This window comes from Tympanuchus pallidicinctus, unplaced genomic scaffold (assembly GCF_026119805.1).
Source record: "Tympanuchus pallidicinctus isolate F22 unplaced genomic scaffold, pur_lepc_1.0 scaffold21, whole genome shotgun sequence".
NCBI lineage: Eukaryota > Metazoa > Chordata > Aves > Galliformes > Phasianidae > Tympanuchus > Tympanuchus pallidicinctus.
Genome location: NW_026294733.1, coordinates 2,291,712 through 2,315,877, shown reverse-complemented (window position 1 = coordinate 2,315,877; position 24,166 = coordinate 2,291,712). Strand labels below are relative to the sequence as shown.

General features: G+C 45.3%; 2 protein-coding genes across 3 annotated transcripts in view; both read left to right on the top strand.

Moving 5' to 3' along the window:
• Positions 1-80: 80 nt before the first annotated feature.
• Positions 81-7,655, top strand: SOX30 (SRY-box transcription factor 30). Its single transcript, XM_052684697.1, has 5 exons — positions 81-714; positions 1,885-2,124; positions 3,214-3,393; positions 5,152-5,644; positions 6,565-7,655. The coding sequence occupies exons 1-5, from the start codon at positions 81-83 to the stop codon at positions 6,941-6,943; spliced, it is 1,926 nt and encodes a 641-aa protein (XP_052540657.1). The 3' UTR covers positions 6,944-7,655.
• A 3,450-nt stretch (positions 7,656-11,105) lies between these two features.
• ADAM19 (ADAM metallopeptidase domain 19) overlaps positions 11,106-24,166 on the top strand; it is a 29,943-nt gene continuing 16,882 nt past the window's right edge. The window contains exons 1-5 of one of the 2 annotated variants that reach the window (XM_052684643.1): positions 11,106-11,887; positions 12,072-12,154; positions 14,877-14,947; positions 21,789-21,867; positions 22,669-22,745. In XM_052684643.1, the coding sequence (XP_052540603.1) occupies positions 11,788-11,887; positions 12,072-12,154; positions 14,877-14,947; positions 21,789-21,867; positions 22,669-22,745 (410 nt within the window). In that variant the 5' untranslated portion in view covers positions 11,106-11,787. Of the gene's footprint in view, positions 11,888-11,938; positions 12,155-14,876; positions 14,948-21,788; positions 21,868-22,668; positions 22,746-24,166 lie in introns of those variants that run through there. The other variant, XM_052684642.1, reaches the window with a different exon arrangement.

Sequence of the window (24,166 nt, the reverse complement as noted above, 5' to 3'; positions counted from 1 at the left end):
TGCGCTCTGGTTGGTGACTGCGGCGCGAGGGCGCTGCGAGCGTTGGGGACCAACCGCAGGCGGCAAACGGCAGCGGCGTCATGGAGCGGGGCGGGGGCGACTGCCACGGCCGGGATTCTGACCTCGATCTCTGCTCTCAGGGTCCCTCAGGCGGTCAGGAGGCCCAGGCGCCCCTCCAGGAGACGCGCGTTAAAGCCAAGGAGCTGCAGCAGGAGGATGGAGGCTTCTCCGCCCGTCTTGAGGGCAGCAAGGAAGCCGGAGGGGAGCTCAGGTGCTCTCCAGCTCCGTGGGGGGGAAAAGAGAAGGCAAAAGAGGATCGAGAAAAGCGCGGCGGAGAAGAGCAAGAAGACGTGGAGGTGGTGGAGATCAGAGGAGGCGTGAAGGAACCCCGTCCCGGAGCGAGGGCGGATGGGGACGAGGACGGTGCTGCAGGCAGGGCCTCGCGCGGGCTCGCACACGCCGGCGGTGATGGCGGTGTGGCGCAGGCCGGTGAGGGGCTGGGGGTCCTCCCTGAGGACCTGAAGATCCCCCTGGTGCTTCGCCCTTTGCCGCCTGGTGCCCGTATACAGGTCCAAGGCCCCCTGCTGCCAAAGCTGATCCAGGTGTCAAAGGGGCCCGTGAGCCAAGTGCCTCTTAAAATGCAGACCCTGCTGGAGCCTTCCGTAAAAATTGAAACTAAAAACGTTCCCCTCACAGTACTGCCCTCCGATTCAGGTATTATGTTAAGAAGCCAAGTTAGCAGGGTTTTAATAAGGGACACGCAGCTGACGGGTTATCAGTAGTGGAAAGACAGCGCTAGAGAGCTAGCCCTCTGGATACATTGTATTTTGTAAAACCATCTAATTCAGCCTAGAGTGTGAGGTACAAGAGCACTGAGTTCTCCATTCCCTTACTGGAATCAATACAGTGCTTGCTCCCTGCCTCTACTGAACCCCTTTATAAATGTTTAGAACCACACTGAATTTTGATTGCAAGTTGCAGTTTATGTGTCTGCTTGATTTTTAAAATGGAGAGTTCATACACCTCTCCAGGACAATTTGGGCATGTTAAGTGGTGAACATTTTGTAGTATCTGGGTTAGATGCTTAATTGTTCTGGAAAGAAAAGGGCTCTTAAAATTTATGGTTTTTTAGGCTTTTAAAATTCATGACTTTAAGTTCTAAAGATAAGAAGACCTTCTCCCTTTATTGATAGTATGGAACAGTTCATTTCTAAGCCTTTTGCTGAGGGATTCAGGGATGAGGGATTTTGTGAGGGTTCTGGCTGTTCATTATGTCACCAGTTCAATCCAAACACAGTCTGTGTTTACAGAGATGTAAAGCTAGGTGTCATGTAACGGTCAGTTGATAAAACAGATTCCTCCAGCAAATGCCTGTCCATATCTGAGGGGAAAAAACCCATCTAGGAACCCAGCACAGCAACAGCCTCAGCAGAGAAGCCAGAGGCTCCTCAGTAGTGGGACTGAAGTGCCATATCAGTGCTAGGCCTTGCCTGTGCATCGTTAGGGCTTTTGGATACACAGTTCTGGGGGAGGTGACAAATTTGCAGTGATATGGTCTATGCCATACTGAGTTCAATTCATAAACAAGTTACAGGAAACGGTCTAGCCAAGTGAAATCCACACTCTCTTAGCAGTCACATGTGTTACATATTTTTAAGAAGAGAATAAACAACAAAAGCCATGCACATGATTCCTTATACAGTGGTTCAGTGGAAGTTAGTAGAGCCTTAATTATTTTTCTAAGAATTGCTCTCCGCATGTGCAATGAATTTTGTGTATTCTGGAGATCTAGAGATTCTATTGACTGTCACTGAAAAGCCTTTTGATGTAATCTGCACTGCGTGTATTGCCTGGAAGATGATCTTTCCTCATTTTGTTGCATAGGTATGCCAGATACTCCATTCAGCAAGGACAAAACTGGCCACGTAAAGCGTCCAATGAATGCATTTATGGTGTGGGCTAGGATTCACCGACCTGCCCTAGCTAAAGCCAACCCCAATGCCAATAATGCTGAAATCAGTGTTCAGCTGGGGTTGGAGTGGAGCAAACTGACTGAAGAGCAGAAACAGCCCTATTATGATGAAGCTCGGAAAATAAAACAAAGGCACAGAGAGGAATTTCCTGGTAAACGTATTGATTTACCTCAGTGTTTTAGTAGTGCAGGATTCACAGGAGAAAAAAAAAATACAAACACAAAAAGGGTTTCTTTCATTAGAGCAAAGAGAAGAGTTAGAAAACATGGCACAAATTTCAAGCACTCAGTCCTTCTATCAGCTTTCTAGTGCTTGTGAAAACATATTCATTTCTTAGCATTCAAAAATTATGTGCATCCTTTAGAGCATCTAATGTTTCCTACATTCCCAGACCACCACAGCTCTTCTGGCCGCATGCAGAGGTTACTGTGAACATTGCTCCAAAATCCCTAACAAATTTGTTTATCCACAACACTGCAGTTTAGTTAATAGGATAGTAACAAAACATAAGAATTTGCAACACTCTTTTTGAAAGCTGTTAAGATATCAGGTGTCACAATCCTTTGTGATGTCATAATCCTGCTAACCCACAACTATGGCTAGGTGAGACCTGATGTCACAAATAAGCAAAAAACGAAGTGCAGTGCTCTTTCTCTCTCTCTCCCCTGGGCTGCTCAGTGTAAATTCACAGTTTATTTAAAGTCTGCTAGTGTTTAGTTAATGTTATATGTCAGAGGCAAACATATTTTTTATTGCCAGACTCTATATGGGATTCCTATTGGATCATATTTTCCATTGTCTCTTGCATTATGTGAAATTTGTGGGGTTAAAGAAAAAATCAGAAAAGACCTACATTTTGAATACAGTCATGATTTCCTTCAGGACTGGAAAGCCAGCGTGTGTCATGTTCTCCTTAGCATGCTTTCTGTAGCTGTGCCGTGTCCCTCCCTACCCTGCTGTATTTCTTTGTCTCACTAACAGTTACAGTTCAGTAACACAAACACAGTGCCCAAACATGTCCATTTTCTTTCCACCTCTGATAAAACACCCCATTTACTCGCTCACTGACAGAAAGGCAGTTTTGCTATTGAAGCATTTTGAGAATTCTTTGACATTTTTTCTGATTTTTTCTTGAGGTATAAGGTTAAAAAAAAAAGAGAGAGAGAGAGGGAGAGAAAAGAAAAAGAAACAGAGACACCATCCTATAAATGGTATATCTGCATTTTTTCATCTCTGACAGGTTGGGTTTATCAACCACGACCAGGCAAGAGGAAGCGTTATCCACTGGCTGTCTCTGCTGTATTTTCCAGCACTACCCAGAATATCATCACTACAAATCCAGTTGCTGTTTATCCCTTTTCATCGCCTGCATTTCCTGCTGCCATGCACAATATTCAGAAAAATATTGGACATCCAGTCTGTGAGTTGCAGTAGTGAATGATTTTAAAAATCAGGAATTTACCTGTTGTAGCAGAAGTTATACCTCTAGTAGTGTAGGTATATTTAAAAACGATTTCTCAGTCTGCATGGACATTGCTATTTCTTTCAATTCTCCTTTGCACTGCACCTCTGCCTCCTAGTCTCTACCTACTGCTTCCTCACACTTAGCTGCTCTTTAATTCTGTCCCCCTCTTCATCCTCCACAAATGCTGCTATTGTCTTTGTAGTTTCTAGTGCCTCCTGGGTCTCTCTGGCTGTCTATTATTCAACACTTGCCTCCTGAAGAGCTGTAATCATTTCATTTCCCTGTTCTGCCTCCCTCACCCATATATTGCACCCCAGATCTAACTGCACCAGCATTCAAACCTGCTCTATTAAGCCTGGAAAGTTTTATTAGCTAATTACCTCCATCCAATGTTAGTGTTCTTTGCTAGCGAAGCAGCACTATTCTAGGGCTCAGCAACTTGTGCTGCACATAAGGAGGCAGAATTGTCTGCAACGTGATTAGAAATGAAGTTAGAAGAGTGTTGGTAAGGTGTGATATTAAAAGTCACTAAATCTGGAAAAGGAATTTTTCTCTTGCATGTTTTCCATCAGTTACTTGGGTGTTTTGTGCACCTCTGGAATAGCTCTATGCATCGCTGTTACCAACTTGCGTAGTCTGAAGAAATGCATTGAATGTTGCACTTAACCTGGAAAGATCTTCCTTTTTTATTAAATATTTCAACAGTGAAATGGAATTTATTATGAGAACCCATGTGCAAATATAAATATCTAACCTGCAGTTTCTGATGTTTTGTGGTGAAAGAGCTCTGGCTCCATCAGTGCCCGGACAGTGGATCACAACAAACAGCTTAGATTCAGGCACTGGACTTCAGTGAGACAAGAAAACGAAATGCCTGTTAATGCTGTATGGTGATATTTGGAGACATAGAAGAGAGCACGTGGGGTACTTTGTTCTGGCAAAGTTTCTGAAGTAGATATGTGATCATTTCTCAAATTGTTCTATAAATTTGACAGAATTAAGTGTTTTGTTTCTTACCCCAGTGTATCTTATAATGTTGTAGTGTCCTCAGATGCTAGTGTGTTTCATTCCAGGGTTTACTACCCTATTGAGCTTGAAATCACTCTGAAACACAAATGGTAAAATCTGGAGGCATTTGAGATTCATTGACTCAGCATTTAGATGCTTAGACTAGCTAGTGGTTTTTGGGAACACTAATGTAAAGTGTTTTGGAATCTTACTGTGTAAAGGCAGTCTTTAACATGAAGTATAATTTGAAAGTGTACATCTGCAAAATGTTTTAAAGTGAAACTGGCCAATGGAAATGTTTGTAGGTGAAACAAATAAGAAAACATATCAAGAGCTGTTCTGTAATTATTACTTCTGCTCTTCACTTCTGCTTTGGCACCATGCAAATTTATGAAGAATTTGGCTCATGCCATCTCAGCTAGTAGACCTGGGATGTCTTCTGATCTTCAGGCACTAAATGGTAGTTCATTTTTCATTCACCCTTGTTTTTGTTCTGTTCTGTTGAAGGAAGATTAAGCACATGGACTCCAAAACCATGCCAGACACACATGGGCCAATTGGCATGTGACTGGAGTTGCAGGGAAGCGATGCTATAAAATGTTTTGGAGGAAATGGTTCTGGCTCCAGATGTGGTTTGCTATGTCACTGTTTATGAAATCTCTTCCTTTACCCGTGTCTGATAAATAATTGCTCTCTTTCCTAAAGGTGAAGCTCCTTCTGCCAGCCGGCTGCCAGCTTCTTCTATTCAACGTCCAAGTCCAATTAATCTTTTCCGACCTGCTATTGCAAGCACCACTCCAGTAGCAGTTCCAGCTCCAACCCTGCCTCTGCGCCCTGTAATTGCATCACAGCACTTTGCTGAGCCTACTCAGAGAGAAGCTCGTGATGTATCATCTGGATCCTATTGCTTTCTGAAGAGATCAACACCAGTTGTTGTTGATCTCTCCAGTAGAAGTTCAAGTGCCACATCAAACACTAGTGACAGATTTTCTGTCCCTAATAGCGAGTTTCCAAAGGAGTTCTCAGGGATTTCTGCTTATCCTAGAGGTGTACTTCTTCCCCAGGTCACACCTCTTCCTCATTCGCATCTCTGTGAGAGTCCTCCCATTGGGCAGGCAGCCAGTCTGTACGGAGTACCTCCTCAGTTTTCATTTTATCACCCCTACTTTGTTCCTGGACCTCACTATATCCCCTCAAGGTAATGCAACCCTTCATTTCAATTCCATTTAGATTAAGTGCTAAAAGGCTTTAACTTTCAGAAAGCAGATGGAGCATTCAATTCTTGAGACAAGAACACAGTGCCAGTAAAGGAAGGGTGCTCTTCCCATGACTTCTGTGTGCTGGGATCTGCTTTCCTGAGGCTGCTTGTAATATATGCATAGTTACTGAAGGCTCTGTGGTATGATTTTAATAATTGCCATTCCCAAGCCCACAGTAAATAGAAGTACCTTCTCTCTACTTCATGCTCCTAAGTGCAGTTAGATGCACTACATCTGATCTCTACGGAAAAGTATTAGGTAAATGTATTTTCAAAATGATCAGATGCAATTAACTAGTTTGTGTGAGATGTCTCCCAGCTACTTGCATGATTGTAGCTGTCATAACTACCAATATTTCTGAAATCTGGTCCTGTGGGAAATGTCTTCAGAAATATTACATCACCAGTTCATCCTTACTAGTTCATCCTTTGCAGCCTCTGGGTAGTAAATCAGAGAAGATCACCTAATCAAAGTATTTACAACCTAACACATGTAATACCCTGTGAGTATTTCTTATACTTTTCTACACCGTTCTCAGTATGTACATTAATGCACTGCAGGCTTACTTGATTCTGTTTTATCCATGACATTAATTAATACTTTAAAACAATGGGGTTTTGATTGTTTTTAAAGTGATGTCCTGCCTGTGTTTACTATGAAGGGTTGCATATGCAATCCTTGCTAATACAGAGTCTGTGTACGACTCTTCTTACGAAACCAGTGTTTAAATAAGACATGGCTCTAAAGTTTGTGTACTTTGATGGTTTCATCTAAACTAACTTAGACTAACATTCTGATTCTCTCAGTTGCATGGAAGTCCAGCTATCTGAAGGACTACTTTCAATCTCTTTCATTGCAGCACGTGCCCATTCAGCCGTCCCCCTTTTGGCTGCGGGAATTTCTCCAGCTCAGTGCCTGAATGCTTTGGCTTCTATGGAGATGGCTACCAAAAGCAGGAGATGAAGTTTTCACCTCTGTACAGAGATTACTCTTTCAGGGGACACCCAGGGGGAAGAATACGTGAAGACTCACGTGTCTGCACAGACCTCGAAGAAGTGACCTATCACAGCAGCCACAGCGAGGAGAGTTGCATTAGTATTAGCCCCATATCACAGCTAGACACTGGAGCACTTGAGAATGATTTGCCAGCCACCCCACCTTCTCCTTCCAGCATCCAGCTAGTCAATGTGACTGACAGCGAGGACGAAGAAGAAAAAAAGGTGTTGCAAGAGCTGTGATTTTTAAACCAATTGATAATCTAAGAAATTGTTACAGAAGAGGAAATAAATATTTTCGTCACTACCGTCTTCAGAGAATGTGTTCAATGGGAAAGCCATGTACCCTGAGCAACCCGTGCGTGTCAGTTTGAGGACTCTAATGAACTGCTCATACTTTGAGAGGTCACATACAGGTTTGGGAATGTCTAAAAGCTTTCTGAAGTTTCACCTGGTTCGTCAGGGCATTGCTTGGACTCTGGCTTAGGAAAGCACTTACACTCAACTCAAGATATTTGACAACATTTGACAAAGATATTTTCCTGAGGAGAGATATACTTAAGCACATCCTTTTATTGCTCCTCTGAATTAGAATACTGCCTTTTATTGTTTACAGATGTTCTAATGGTATTTTCCATTTTTTTTTTAGGTGTTACTTTAGGAATTTTAGCAATAATTCTGGCTGCAGTAAAATACTCCGAGGCCCAGAAAGTGAAGCCAAGAATGATTCTGCAGTGCTTTTTGTTGTTACTTTCATGAGACAGTTTTGTTTAATTTGGTTAATTTTTACTGTACTCTGCGTTTGTAGTACGAATGTTATATAATGCACTGATAATATAGATCAGTTTGAGTAATATCTTAGTCTGTAACCAGTTCCATTAAGGAAAACGGATTGCCCAGAAGGTAGGTGAATGTGTGGTAAACCTAGAGAGGGGAAAATGGATGGGATCCAGTCCTGTGAGTTGATCTCTGAGTGTCGTTATTACTCTAAAGAATTCTCCAGAGAATTCCGAATTCCCTGAGGAATATCAAAGGCTTTTAATAGAGAGGGTGTCTGTGCTGAACTCAGAGTGAGGAAATTCAAAACTTTTTGGCCCAAATATGTAAATAATGTTACAAGCATTCATGTTTCTGTATTGCGAAAAGGAGGTCGTTTCTGTCCAGGAATTCTGTTATCTTTCTGTTGTTACAGTTGAATAAACTCACCTGAGTAATGTTCCCCTAGTTTTTCATTTTAACATGAACATCAAACTGATTTCAGTGTTGGTTGTATCCTGTGAAGCCAGAACTGTGTGTGAGCTTCAGAAGGGTGAGGCATTCAGCATCTGCTGTGCTGGGTCGTTCATTTAGGAAAACACAGTATCATATCCTCCACAGAAATCTCCTCTGTTTAATACCACAAAGACAATAAGAAGACTGAAGATTAATATATCCTGAATTTCTTAATTGGAAACAAAATGTAAGACTGATTTTTCCTGCCTTTTCTGTTAGAGCTGAAGGCCTGTATCAGACATTCAGGATCTGTGTCTGCAGATACAGCATTAGACCCAGCTCTCTCTGTTGTTTACCTTAATCCAGACTAAAAATCACCTTGCGTGCTTCAAAGTTTGAAAAGTATCAGATGAAGATATTCTAAAGATATCTGGGGCTGTGAGCAACCTGGTCTAGTGGGAGGTGACCCTGCCTATAGCAGGGGATTGGAAATAGATGGTGTTAAAGGTCCCTTCCAACCCAAACTAGTCTACGATTCCGAAGTTTGTTTTCTCTTGCTGCTGTAACAACTTTTAGTAGTCTGCTTCTCATTGTGGTCACTGCCTGTGGCTACACTTTTGCAGAGATTACTTTCCTCTCCAGAGTTATTGGACATTTTTATGGGCTGGGGTCATTAGAAGCCCTTATGTCATTAAACCTGTTCCCCTTCTTATGGGCATTTGCTACTCTGGTACAAATACTATTGGAGAAGTTTAAAGTCAGCGTGGAGAAAACTGCAGTGCTTTAATATACAAATATAGTCAGAAGGATGCAGCATGTCAGCATGTACTGATCTGTGCACTTCTTTGTAGGAATTAAGCAAAATTAGCAGCAGTGGCCCACCCTTAAATTAAAAAAAAAATAGAAAGAGCACTTTGACAGTATTTCAGTAACAGCACACTGGGACAAGCCCTTGTGTGGTACCTGATCATCTTACAGTGCCTCTCCCTCTTTGGCAGGGCAGCTGCTCTAAGGCTCTCCCAAGTATTCCTGCTATCCTGCTCGGATGGTGGAAAAACAAAGCTAATCAGAAGATCTTTGCTCAGCCAAAGCTGTTCCCAACTCTTAAGGCCTGAAATAATGAAGTTACATCATAGGTTCCTTTCAACGATTCACAGCCTTCCTCCTTTGATCATTTCAAGTGATCTGAAAGAGGAAAAATGTTCTGAAAAAAGGAAGATTTCACATGCCACTCAAGTTAGCCAAGATGTTTACCACTGGCGCATCACAAATGCTGAGGTTACACGTGACAGAATGTCATCCACATTCACTCACTACGATTTTTCTGTAACGCTTTCTCCAATTTCAAGAGGCTTTCGATGGCGGTTCATGATCACTCCCTTATTTCTGAACAGAGAGTTCAAACAAAATTTCACGGAGCTCTCAGTTTGATACACACCCAAATCATTCCCTGTGTAAGTCTGTTTCCCTAACAGGCTTCTCTCCTCTCTGAATCTGTCTTTCTATGAGCTTAACTCTTAGTATATTTCTAAATTACAATGAATGGAATGGGAGAAACATCACCTTTTGCCCTGCAGCCAACCTGAAGAGTTAAACCACCTTGCATAGCGCAAAGCTAGTGCAGAAACCCTGCTGCAAAAGCGTGCTCAGCAGCTCTGGCCAGGGGAAATGGAAACCATTTCCAAACCTACGGAATGACTGCACCCCCCACCCTGTGTGCTGCGTAGGAGCTGCTGCTAATAGGTACATCCTTGCCTTGGTCACAGGAGATGTCACGGACAGATAAGGCACCAGAGAACAGACTGCCACATTCCCAGCTGATACTTCTAACCAGGCAATTGGGACTGTGGGGGAAATGAGTCTGTGCAATTCCCAGATAACAGAAAGCTTGATCTCGCTCTGTGAATCAAGCAAACAACCCATTAAGAGCTTTTTGAAGAAGTGGGTCCAGGGCAGGATCTGAGTCATGCTGTGCCAGAGGCAGGTAGCATTGCAGCATCTGAGCACAGCTAATAAGGCTGGGATACCCTGCAGCTTTCCATGCAACAATGCCTGAGCAGTGTAAGCGATATAACATATAAATATAGATTAAACTATTTATAACGATAGCACAGTATGCGGTTATATTTTTATAGGGGGACTTACTGCTGATTATAAATTAAGAGATCAATTCTCATATTACTAAATCCAGAGATAAAAATATCACTATACAGCAAATGCAAATGCTGCATATACTTCATTTTTATGACACTTGAATTATAACCAAAATCACAAGCAGCTAAGCAGCAGTTATTGGCCCAACTATTGCAGCAATTTTAAGATACATTCTTTTTATTTCATTTTATGCTTTTTTGAGCTGATCTTTCTGAGAAATAGGTGGAGCAGCCCCGTGAAAATTTGTCATACTGGGAAGATCTGTGATCCTTCAGTGCAAATGTAGGTATTCCTCATCAAATATTATTTTTCTCTGGACAGAAATATCATTCAGGGATGAAAGCAGAATAGCTGTCTAAATTTGGGTTACAGTTTGACTTCTTTGTAATGAAAGCATTGGCAGTAGTGCCATTGTTTTCTTCTCTATTACAGGCAGATACAAACTAATGGGAGAGTTCACAGAAAGCTCTGAGTTTCCTTTCAAGATACTCGAGGGGATTCAAAGAGCTGATTTGGTCCCTGGATTTCCACCCTGAGAAACTGTGAATTCTTTGTGCAAAGGACATTTGTGACCTGTTTGTGGTGAGTATGAGGCCATTTATGGCACAGAATTTCCTGTGGGCACAATGATAGGAGTCAGCAAAGATCTTCAGTTAAAGAAAGCCCAATGGTTTTCAATAGTGTATATGAACCATTGAACCAGAGGCAAAATCTATTACTATTATTCTTAATTGTAAATGCATTATTCATTTCCTTTTGGCCTTGTTTACCAGTTTGCTCTGCAATGTAGCCAGGCGCGGATTCTCCCTGTTTGTTACGCTGGTTTTCCTTCCTGGTGGTTCACTGACACAGACACGTGAAGCACAGAGATGAATGGAAAGGGTGTTGTGGATAACGCAGACCAATGGCTGAAGCATAACGCAATGACCAACAGGCAATGCTTTTTCGTGCTGTTCAGAGCCAAGCCCACAAAAAATGCAATCATCCTCCCTCCCAGCCTCGTTGGTGCAACTGCACCTTGAGATGACAGTGGCTGTGCTGTTAACCAGCTCACGCTCTGCCAGGCTGCCAGCACCTTTCTCACTGATATCCCTGTGCCAGTGTCACCGAGCCTGGGTCAATGCTGCCCAGCAATGGGCTCATCCTCATGGCAGAGAGCTGGCAAAGGGATGGTGCAGGGAGTCAGCCCATGGGTCAGCCCTGAAGGGTGCAGAAGAAGCCAGGGATACTCGCTTGGGAGCTTCACAGAATGAGCAGGGACCATGAACTGTGTGTGCTCCTTCCAGCCCCTCTGTCTGCCTTAAGGGGAGAGGAGCCGTGAATCTGGCTTTGCTTCTGCAAAACCAGCATAAATCACAGCTGCCCTCAGCTGCCCATGGAGATAAGGAATTTAGGATGCTTTAGGCAGCGTGGGTTCAGTCATGAAGAGTTTGGTTGGGTTATGTAATAAAGAAACAATATCATAGCACAGCTCCTTTGGGAGCTGCTTGAAGGCGATGCGCCTGCTTCCTTCCAGCACGTCCTCCCTTCTTGCTGCCTTTGCGACGGCTTTCTGTGCTGACAAAGGAGGGGAGGAGGGAGGGACAGGAGAGTCTTTGCATAAAAGCAGCCCGAGCTCCCACCGAGCACCCGGGGCTGGAGTGGGGAGAGGAAGAAACGGGCAGGAGCTGTAGGGCGGTGTTGCGGGTGGGAGGAGAAAGCCGGACCGGGAGCTTCTATATATGAGGGGTGCGGTGGCGAGCCGAGTCCAGCCTGGAGCCATGCGGGGCCGGGGGCTGCTCTGCGGCATCGCCCTCTCGCTGCTGCTGCAGCCGCCGCGCAGTGAGTGCGGGGACCTCGGGATGGGGACCGGCGGGGCGGGGGGCACGAGTGCGTTCTGCTGCATGAGTCTCGGGGAGGATGGGCTTGGGATGGCAGGGTGTCTATCTCCCCCTGCTCCCCTCCTCCCAGCTTCTCGTTCTCTATCTTGGTGCTGAGCCGTTTGCCTCCTGTTCCCTATCCCCAGGCGCAGAGGCTGGTGGCACAGAACCGCAGCCCGCCGTGCTGGTGCTGAGCTGGGACGCGTTGCGGAGCCCCGGCGGAGAGCAGGTGGGTCGGGTGCGGTGCTGCTGGGCTGGGCTCCCCGTTCTACGCCGAGCTACTGCGGAGCGCTGCCAGGTGGAGGGATGAGGCCGCGGTTCCTGTGTGTGAGCTCCCGCGGTGCGCGCTGTGTGTTCTAAGCTGAGCTCTGTGATGAGGCTGAGGCTGGCTGCGGTCAGGGAGCCGCTGCATCCCTCCTGAAGGCAGGGGAACGCTGGCTATCTGCTCTCGGCAGGCTGCTCCTTTACACGTGCATCCTCGTTGCCCTGCACTGAGGCTTCCCATCGCGTCTCTCTGACCTACTTTAAAGCTTTGCTTTCACTGTACTGAGATGGATCACAGCTGTGAGGGTGTTTCCCTTAAAAATATATAAATAAACCCCACACAAATAAACAAAACCCAACGACAATACCGAAAAAAAACAACACCAAACAAGTCATTCCAAAGCTCAGGTGCAGATCGTAGTGACAGAATGTTCTGGGTTAGAAGGGACCTTCCAAGCTTACCTACTCCAACCCAGCAGACCCAGCTGCTCAAAGCCCCATGCAGTCTGAGGACTCCCATGGATGGGGCATTCACAGCGCTTTCAGACCACCTGTGTCTTGTGCCCTGTGTGAGTACAGACATTTCTCCACTTCTCTTTGCTCTCCGTGGTCTGTCTGCAGCCGTTCTGAGAATTGCCGGGATGTTGGACTTGAATGTCAACCACAAACCAACCACAGTTTCCTAGTGTCTGTGCTGCTGATATCATGAAGGTATCAAATAATGAAAGGGGAAAATCCAGATGAGGTTGCTTAAACTGTGAACCAGAAGAAGGAAAGCTACAGCATTTTTGTAAGGAAAATTATGGCAGCTCCCTGTAGCTGTTGTTATTCTGGGCTTAATGTCCTTTCCATACGATAGGAATTTCTATAACTCCATTGTGCTGTATAAGGAAAAAAGCTGCAATGGCTTCCTCATGCTCTTAATTCTCTAAAAAATGTTCTTGCAACATAGGCTGGAAGTTTTGTTTCTCTCTGTTATTGATAGTGATACAAATACATCTGGACAGCATTTGCCTTTACATAAAGTTGCTGTGTCTCAGAGGTCTTACTTGGTTTGTTTTGAGCAGATTCCTGTTGGCTCCCAAACCCATGTTAGCAAAACTTATGTAAAGCTGGGATAGTTCTGTTACGTGGCAATTAATGGACTCTGAAGCTGAGTGAAGGAAAGCATTATTAGTAATAATGATGAAGAGACGTTACAGTCACAGAGACACTCAAATCCCCTAGTGATGGGTGAGGCAACATCTTCTGCAACTGCTTACATCAAAACAGCAGATCCACTCTGTGGTGGACTGAGTGTGTAATTTAGTGGACTAAAACTCAGCTCCTTGGCATTATCCTTTGTTGTATGCATTAAGGTATTTAGTCATTCTGCATCACCTGATGGAAAATGAAGGACAGATGAACAAAACCCAGAGTATGAGTGGGGAGTTGATGAAAAGAGAAGCTTGTAACCTGGAGCTGACAGAGTGATGCCCAAACATACCTCAGGGCTGACCGCCTTTTAACAGAGCATCCTACTCAGCCTTGCTTTATGTTGCTTTCGGTTGATCTGTTCTGCAGAATCCCCTCTGACACTCAATAAGGAAATACATCGGTTGACTGCTTCTCACTGGTTTTCATAGTTGGTTTTTTTTTTTTTTTTTTTGGTTTTTTTTTTTTTTTTTTTTTTTGGCACACGGTTTAGGTGAATTGAGAAGTCTGTTCTTATCAGATGGCTTATTCATGCATTTCCTTTGAGAGGAAAAGCTCATTCAGAAACCTGACTTCAGCTAGCCCTGCTTTGACAGGGAGGTAAACCATAAAGAAATCCAGAGGCCTCCACTTTGGGCTTCTGGCAAACATATTCTATCCTTGAATTATTTAATTAATATTTTTAACACTGCTTTTGCTGTCTGCACTGCTCCTTTCTATCAGCTCTAGTAACGGTGTTAACTTATCCAGCTGTCCTGCATCCTGGCTCAGGGCTGTGCTTTGGGCTATTTGTGGATTGCAGACTGGGGCTGTGGCTGCTGTGCTTGAACTCCCGGGAAAGCTGCTGCCATGGTTTCTGCAGCCTGGGACTCGCACAAGAGCAGCTGTGAAATAAATGTCCCCCAGACCTCTAGGAATCTGAAGACATCTACAGGATCCTGTTGCCTGCGTCTTCCTGGCATTTCTAGGGTGAAAGGAATTTTGTGTAAATCTCTGAAAGAGGCATGATTCCTCTTGTCCTGAAATAGGCTTCTAAAAAAAGCTTTTTTCAGCTGGGACGACAAAGGAAGCTTTGGTTAACTTGCTCATCTGTTCGATGCGTAAACCTCAGGGGCAAATTGAGATGTCCCATGATGCAGACCTGACCATGGTGTGCCCACAAATGGGCTCAGTGCACACCAAGCACTCCAGCACCAGGACTCGCTGCCACATGAGCCCATCCCTCCCCACAGGAGACTGGGGACACTGGCTCAGATGCAGCACCCTAACAGCTTGCCGGATCTGCGTTAGCGTGGCTGTGCTGTGGGGATGCAGCAGTGCATCTGGAGCCATTGCTTCTCCTCTCCGGCAATGAAGGTTACAGCCTTCCCCTGTGGAAGAAGGCAAGGAGTGCTTTAAGGTCAGCTGCAATATCTAGGGGAACAATTTGTTTTTCTGGATGTGTTCATAGTGGTGATGATTCATGAGTAACAGGCGCTGTCTTTTGTATGCAGCATCCACTCCAAGCTGAAGTTCGGATACAGGCAGAAGGCCAGGAGCTCATCTTGGACTTAGAGAAAAATGGGTAAGTGTGCTTTGCTCTGCAGTTTGACTTGTGCTCACTAAAGCAATGAATAAGGTTTACAGTGAAGTCAACAGGAAAACCTCCACTGACTGAACAGGATTTGTATAAAGGCAGGATGAGGAAGTACTTTTTTGGATGTCAAGGTTATCCCAGGTCTGAGTCCTCACTGGTGTTAACTGGGCAGTGTTCACTTCAAGAAAGCTGTCAGTAAAAAGCAGACTGTGACCTGGTCTGCAGTCTGGAAACTTACATTTATATTCTAGTTCTTGCATTCACCAGAAGATGTTGCTGATGCAGAGTGCACTGTTTACCAAATGACTCACTGTGCCTCTAATGCTGTGATAAAAAGAGATGCTGCTTTTTCTTTCCTAGGACAAATGACCTGATAGTTTTTATTCCATTAGTGCCCTTCGTGCTGAAGTACACTGAAAATATGATTTTGCATTAACTGAAATGCAGCCTCCTCTTGGGCACGATCCAGCAACCACGTGAAAGTGTAGGGCATGATGTGTATGGAATCCAGCTGGCACTACGGGAGGGGAAGTTAAGTTGAAGGACCCTTGTCTGGAGGATTTGCCCCATGTCTCTGGATTAGTTTCCAGTGGTGGAACAGCAGCAGCTGGATATTCAGCTGCTATAAGCTTGTTGTTAAGCAGTCCACTTGTACTGTTAGTGTGTTAATTTTAAATTGATCTGAAGAGTTATCTACAGAAACACAACCCAGTGTACGTCTACTAGAACTAGCAGAGGGAATATTTACCTTCAAATAATAACCCTTCCTTCCTATATTTTAAATGTGTTGCATGGACATCCCAGCCACAGAGCTTAGGTTTCCTCCTGGTGAGAGGCTGTTGGTTTTAACATTTGGCACTAACTGCAAAGGTGAATTCCCTTCTGGCATGGAAGAAGTGGGGTTCCTTCCAGAATTATGTCACTGTGCTGGTGTCAAAACAGCCAGGTGCCTGGTGGGAGCAGGGCTGGACTATTTCCAGTGCAGGCAGACTTGTTGCTGGTGTTGGTAAACACAATGATAAGAATAAAGGGCTTCCATTGTGTTTATTTCCTGAGATGTGTTTTCATTCATTGAGATGTGTATACACAGACTGAAGTGCACACGCGCTTCCACTGCAGGATCAATCCCTTTACAAGGGCTGCAGAAATAGGGCAAGTGGTTTGGAGCTCTTATATTCTGTGGAGAATACAAATGATTCACAGAGAGCAGCACTTCATATGGGAGACTTTCCAGTTCTCAAGTCCTTGTTCAGGAGATGTGATGGCACCATCCCAAAATGAAGGTCTGTGAGCATGATTAGGCTCTGAGAGCCGCCACTTCCCAGACTTGAGGGGGTGCAGAAGTAGTTCAGGGACTCTCAGTCTGAAAGAGAAACGATGAGGCAGAAGAGCATGAAGTGCATGGGGAGCCCCGTGGATGCTGTCTTCATTGGCATCTATAGAGCACTATATATGGGAAGTGGAGGAAGGTCACTCCTCACTGCAGTCCATGGGGTCCAGCATGGAGCTGCTCCTGGCACCTAGAGCTCACACTGGGATGCTGAGTGATGACAGAACAGGGATTTCTTCCCTAAAAGGTCTGTCAGGCACCCAGGCAATGCAAGAGAAGCTGCCATTCTCTACTGGGGTCCATCCCTTTGGAGCAGTCTGAAACCTGGCTGCTCTGGTTTTGTGTTCCTTTGACAGTGAGTGTAACAAGTGCATGGAAGTTACTTGGGACTTTGTGAGTCAAGAAGATCCCCAGAGTTCTGGGTCATTTCACTGATCCCTGTAGAGGGGCTCCGGAAAGCTGGTAGGTTTGGTTGCATGCTTGCTTGTTAATCAGTCCTTATGGAGAGATGAAGGTGATGAAAATGACCTTGCTTTGGAAAAGTGAGAGAAAAAGCCATACAGATAAATCTTTTGTTTGTATGTTTGTTTGTAGGGACGCAGTAACTTTCAGTGAAACAGGCTGCTGTTTCCAATATGTGGAAGAAACGGTTACACTAAGATTGTGATTTCATATTCGATACAAGAAGGACATGGTGTTCATCTGCAGGGTGCAACACAGAAATTATTGCATATACTTCTTCAAAACTGAGCACAGAACTGAGTTTTGAAAGACCACCGCACCGTCTGGGTCTGGGCTTCATATATCTAAGAATACAATCATTGCATTAGCAGTTAACGTAATGTTGCATTATTTCCTGTTTGGGCACTTATTACAAAGAAGGAACCATGCCGCAGTTCTAAGTAGAGGTCACAAAACCATGTCATGTTTCTGAGGAACAACAAAAGTATATCCCCTGAACGACTCACGCTTCTCTTTAGTGACCCAAAGCCACGTCCTGCAGCTGCAGGACTGGAAAGCTCAAAGCTGCACAAACAACAAATATATGGAAAGATGCCTATAAAACAGCTTTAAAGTTGGCTGGGGATTGGGAGTGAAAGAATCTGAGTTGCAAACATTGGATGAGAAGTGACTTAAAGGCATTTTTTTAATAAAAAGCAGCTTTGAGTCAAGCGTGGAGGGGATGCTGAGAGTCTTGAGTGTGTGGTAAAGCTGCCTGGTGTGAACCTTTTCTTCCTGGCCAAGGGGTGACCTGATATTTGTGCAGCAGAAACTTGCGTGAATTTTTTTCTCACCTAAATACCATAGAAATATGGAACACAGCTGTGTGTTGGCTGCTGCTCTCCCGCAGCATCCGTGGTTGTGGGGGGCAGAGCCTGTGTGGGGCTGGTGGAGATGTGCAGAGTTTGCATGAGGACAGAGCAAAGAAAGCCCAGAGCTCATCTATCTGATCAGGACTCTGAAGCAATCCAGTGGTTATTTGCTGCATCTGATAAAGAGCAGTATCACTTCCAAGCTCTTCTGGCCCCATCCAGGTAGCTGATGATTGCTCCAGCCCTGATTGATGCCCTCAGCAGTCTGGTAATGGCTTTGTATGTCACTTGTGTGTCACTGTTTCCTGCTTGTTCTCATTTCCAGGGCCTCCCTTCCCAACCGAGCGAGGAAGAGGGGAGGCTGCTGCCCACTCCCAAGCAGGAAGGATATATGAGATTATTCCACTGATGGGCTACACACTGTCAGTGTCTAACAGGTTTCCTGCATGGGGGGGTTAAGGGTTATGTGAGAGAGGGAAATAGAGTTTATCCTGCTCTGCTGTCTCTTGGAGTCATCAGAAAAAGAGTGGTGGGACGTGGGAAGCCGTCGCTGCTTTTCAGCCTTCTGATTCTCCTGGGATATTCAGTGATTTCTGAGCAGTGTATGGAGGAAGAGGAAATTGAATCCTTTAACTTTTCTCTCTGAATCATTATCAGCTAATTTTCTATTTATTTTATTTCCTTTTTCCTCTCCAGGCAAGTTTTATAGTTCCCATTGGGGGTTATGTGGCAAATTTTGCTTAGGTCCTATAACGTGATTTACACAGCGAGTGTCAGATGATGCAGATGACAAAAGGGGATCGAAAGCGCTTTAGTAGCTTGTGGTGTTCTCCAAGACCTTGCAAATAGGTGGTTTAGTTCTACTTCAAGGGCTGGGAATCTACTTATTCCCTTCCAAGCTGCTGCTGTTTGCACAATAAACATGATCTCAGATATATCAGCATAGATCCTGAGGGAGGGAGCTTAAGAGCTCTATGATTTTTCTGGGTGAGATTTACTGACACAAACAGAAAACTTCTGGAGTTCAGTGGTTTAACAGTGCCAGTTTTTGGCTAAAGAATTCCAGGGAGGAGAAATCCCTGATTTTTCATTAGTGATGGATACAGACAGCCGGCTCTTTGCATTGTCAGGGGTGACATTTTGGAGGTGTTTGTGATGGGGTCACTCTCAGGTTCTCACAATAAATCCTGACTTGAGGGAATGTTTGAAGGGCTGGGAAGTGAGGAATCTAATTCCCTCTCTTACCCTACTTGGATCCTGCTGAAAGGCAATGGAGTGGGACCACAAATCATAGATGGAAATCTGATGTCTCAGCTTTCTTGGGAGAACCAATTCCCTCCACCTCCAGATGCTGGCAGCCAAGCTGGACAGATTTATGGTGATTTGAGGAAATGGACAGGGAAAAAAGATGTCAGAAGAATTGGTGTTACTTACAAGAGCTTCCTGGACTTTTTTCTTTTTCTTTTTTTTTCTTTTTTTCTCCCACGTACTGTTTTGGAGAGCACTGGGGTGCTGCCTGCTGAGGTGGTTGCGTTCTTCCCCGAACTCTCTGCCATTGCCCCATGTGTGAGGTGCCTGGCCTCCCTGGTGCTGTGTATTGGTGTGGTGAAAGGGAGATGCTCTGATCAAGAACATCAGCTGTAGGTGGCCGTGTGCAGAGCAGGGTTTTGTTTCAAACAATGATATCATTGACAGCCGGGAGTGGGTCCAGTGCTGCTCCACGCCAGTCAACAGCAGAAAGTCTCGAGCCATCTGTATGCTATGGCAGCGAGCCACTCGTGCTTCGTTTGGCTTCCCTGCTTGGATTGGAGCTGTGTCCCAGAGCATTCTGTGGAGCAGATCCTTCCAAGACACAGGCCCTTCCACCCGGAGTGCTGCACGCCGAGCTGGATCTGGGGCAGTGACTGATGTTGCCAGAGGTCGGTCGCTATGGGAGGTGCAATGGTTGCCCTCGGGCACCCTGAGAGCTCCAGCAGTCCGTGTGGCTGCAGTTGCTATCACAGCTCTGCTCTGCCTGCTTTCCAAAATCTGCTTCTCCTCTGAGTTCATCAATTCCTCGTGCTGATAACCCCACTAATGACCAACTCCATGCTTTATGATGTGTGCTAGCGGTCTGCCAGCTGTGCGAACATCTCTGAGGCCTTTACATGATGTTATTTTCACATTCAAGATTTACAGGCATTCAGTTTTATCTACAGCTGCTGCAGAGGTGGGCTGTGTAACAGGAAAGAAATACCTAATCATGCTTTATTTTTCTATACTTTTCTCCTCTGTCAAGGATCTAAGTTCCATGCTCCTATGAAAGCAGTGAGTTGGGTCTGTCAGCATTCGTAGAACTGAGCTTCCCTGGAAACCTGGCAGTGACTGTCCCAGAATCATGATAGATAAAAGCCACTGCTAAGGTTTTGGGTGACAACATCTCACTGATCTCCCCTGTTTACCCAACTTGTACATATGAAGAAGAGGAATGAGCTGGACTGGTGCGCTGTGAGACGTGAAGGATTCTTTTCTATTTGTTTATGCTTTGGTGGTAAATTTGATGCTCTCTGAGGAAGTGAGCTGGGCTGGGAGTGAACTTTCACAGGCTGTGAGGTTTAGTCGACCCTTGAGGGTATTGCAAGATGTCCTGTTGTCTTTCCTCTTTCCTCATCTCCCTCCTCCCTGCAATGCCCTGCCGTGCTGGAGCCACAGGGCTCTCCTGTTACAGCAGGGAAAGGCCTTCAGAACATAAGATGGCACTAATCAGCTGGAGGGGCCACATTCCCAGCACAGCAAATAAATACCTCTAAAAATGAAGCATCCCCCCCATGTCTCTAAAATTGAAGGTAGGAAGAGATGTGCACATGGCGTGTGCTATATGCCTTTATTCCGTGCCCAAAAAGCCTGGTGCTGAGTGGGAAGTAGAGGGATAGATAAGTTGTGGCCATCAAGATTCAAAGCATGGGGAAATTTTATGGTGCTGGAAAAGAGAAAAACCAGCTATTCATAGTGCATGCTTTCCAAGAATAAAGGAGCAGGAGGCAAACACAGGCATGCTTGTTTGGGATTTAAACAAGTAGGCTGTGCAAGCCCCAGCTACTGGAAGAAATCTACAGGCTGTAGATTCTGGCTGTAGCAGCACAAAGCAGATTCACATTGGTTTCATGTCTGCTCTGAAGATGACAGTCTCTTACACAGACCAGATACCTGCCAGAACTCATTGCTCAAGGCAATTTCCTGCCAGTTAATGCAATCTGTTGATTAAACATTTGTTTCTTGCAGCCTCATGCTGAGCAAGCTACTGCAGTCAGGGAGATGAAGGGAGTTCTTTCTTGTGGGATGGCACTTCAGGGCTTATCTTTAGTTTACAGATTGAGATAGCTGGAAAGCAGTAATTCAGCCTTCTGGATCACTGACAAGATCTAGTGATGGGAATTAGCACATCAGAAAGAAACCAAATGAGCCTTCCTGGGCTACAGTGGCCTTTGGAAGTGGAGGTAAAAGCTGTTGAATTCTTGACACTAAATACTGTCGAGTAAAATGATGGCACACGGATCTGTTTGACACGAGGCTGCTGAGCAAGTGTGCTGCATAGATGGGGCACGCTGTAGGGTTCTTCTCCAGTTTTTTGGAAATGTGGCTATTGTTTAAAGGAAAGGAAAAACTTTTAAAGCTGTGTTATACTGCTGCTGAGATAGACACAGGATGTGACCTTCTTGCTTTGGCCCAGATTTTGACTTACTGTACTTTTTTACATCACTGTTTAGAAAATGCAGATGTTTAAAAAAAGAGGGAAGGCTGTTTCCTCTGGAATCAGGTCAAAATACTTACTATTCAGTGCATAGGAGCGCCTTTTATAGGCTTTTGGCTTGATCTTGGGCTGAAGACAGGGACAATATTGTCTGTACAAGGATGACATGATCAAATTTAAATGGGGGAATCAGCAGTTTCCTAGGACAAAGATGTGAACTGGCCTCTGGGCAGAAGTTGCAACACAGAAGCAGATTGGTTTATAATTGTGTTCAGATTTGGGCACTGGAGAGTCAGAGTCTGACACGCACCAATGCCCAGATGTGTCCTGAGCTGGCTTCAGTGTGCTCAACCTAATTCCATTACACGTGGGCATAACTTAGCAGCACAAAGGAAACACAGTGCCTTGTATCATTCAGGGACTTTTTTTTTCCTTCTTTTCCTCATGTAACTGCAGAGACCTGTTTGCACCAGGCTACACTGAGACTCACTACAGCCAGACAGGACAAGCACGGACCATTCCTCTGGCCCACACTGTGAGTGCTGACACCTGCAGCTGAAGGGGAGGGTGGTCTGGCTTTCTGACCTGGGGTGTTCCAGCAAGAAAGCATCACCATCATCAAAAATTGGTAAAAACAGCTTAGTGTATTGCCTGTACTCTGATGTGAGAGAGCCAAGGTCAGACCCCAGGATTATTTCCCTCTCTGGATGCTGGGGATTAATTAATTTCTCCTGCTGCTCATCCTCTTGCTTTTAATTCTCCCACTAGGTGCTTCATGCTGGGAAGAACCCAGCCCGAGTAAGTTGGCTCTGCTTGAGTAACAACCCTATGAATTACTGCTCTCACGCTGCCTTTGGCTGATTTACCAGCAGTGAGCACGCAGTGGCACAAAGATGTGCATTGGTTACAACATAAAAAATAGAAGACAAAATCCCCATGAGATCATTTTTATTGCTGCTGCCCCAGGGCAAGGGGGAGGGCCATGGTAGATACATTGGCATTCATGCCCCAGTTCCTCTTGGTCCTTACTAGAGACTGCCTTTGTTCTGCGGATGAGGACTTGCTGCTGTCCATGCTGTCACACATCTTTGAGGGCTCGACCCAGGGCCAGCTGCCACCAGCAGGCAGCTCCACTTACCAGCAGCTCTGGGTCAGGCTTCCTGCTGCAGCTATTCGAGGTGCATCCTTGGGGATTTAATTGAGATAAATGCCACGTGCAGCAGAAAGAAAGCAATTACAGGAGTATTGGCTGTACTCAGCTGGGACTTATGATGTCTAAATGTAATGCATGTCAACCATGAATTGGATTGCCAACCTTTGCCCCTCTGCCTTGCAGGAGCACTGCTTTTACCAGGGAGTGGTGCGGGGCAGGAAGCACTCCAGCGTGACGCTCAGTTCATGCCAAGGGCTGCGGTAAGTGCTGGGGCAGATCTGCTCCCCAGGGTCTTTCTGGTCAGATGGGCCTGTTCGTAAATTCTACCCCACCAGAAGTCCTGGGTGTCAGAGGAAAAGCTGAAATCTGGGTAACACTGATGACCACAGCTTCCTATACAGCTCCTAGATTGCTTCCCCCTCTGCACTGGCAACATTAATCCATACATCAAATAACTCCAACATGGGATACCTCTTCCATTAAGTGACCTAGGACCGTGTCCCTTATGGAGGCAGGGACAGGGTTTGCCATGCTGCAGAAACCAGTTCCTTCTCCCAGCCTCTGACAGCTGGATGGTTTTCATGTTCTGGGGACAGCCTTCAGATCTGAGTTTCCTCCCATCAGCCCCATTTCCTCTCCTCGCTCCCTGCTTTCTCCCTGGGTGGTGCAGGGTTGTGAGTTATGCCTCTAAAACCTTGGCTGTGGTAGTAATGGAGTCTCTGGCAGAAAAAGGCAGTCTGTATGTGTTCATTTACACCAGCTTGGGGTCTGTTTCCTAAATACCACGTGCACTTTATTGATATTAGCGGTCATCTGCCCTCGAGAGCTGTGGGACTTGGCCCAGCCAGGAAACAGCCCTTGCCAAAGCAAATCCCAGAAATCTTAAGTGGATTTACAGCAGGCCAGAGAGCCCATGGAGATAAACAAGGCAGTGCAGCCACCTGTGGTCTGCAATAAATAATTGAAAATCAGACACAGGTGTGTTCTTCTGCCAGCCTGCATGTTTCCCAGCTCTCCCCTCCAAGATCAAGGAACACAGCTTTCCGATGCATGTACAGTTTTCTGCACCCATCAGGCCACTATCTGGGGGTGTTAGGTGCTCTGAAGCCCCCCCAGATCCAGCACAGAATCTGTCCCTGTGCAGGAGATGTGACAGCATCCCAGCACGAGGTGTTATTATGCTGACTGCATATTACTGCGATTTCAGAGGGGCTCTGAGTTGACTTGTGGCTTAGGCTTTTTGGGAGCAACTGGTGGAAAAATGGGACAAAGGATAACAACAGCTTCAGCTTTCCTTGAAGCCACGTGGCTGCGCTCACTCCTGTAGCCATGAGATGGAAAAAAAACAGGCATATGAGCTGTGCCCCTGGGAAAGCACTTTGAATATGATCCTGGCTCACAAGGAAAGCACTTTGCAAGATCGCATGTATTATTTATTACTCCTTTTGTAACACTTTTTGTCAGGCACTCTCTCCTTTGAGGGTGAAGCAGGGTTTCTTTGCAAAGGGGTGCTGTGTGGGGTAGTGGTATGGGATGGGCAGACATCTGGAGAGGATAGAACTGTGTGAAGACATGGGCTGTTTGGGGGACAGAGACTTGTGGTGCCCAAAAATGGCATTTGCTGTAAGGGAAAAAAAAACATTATTAATTGTTAGATGAAATAAAATGGGAGAATATCTGT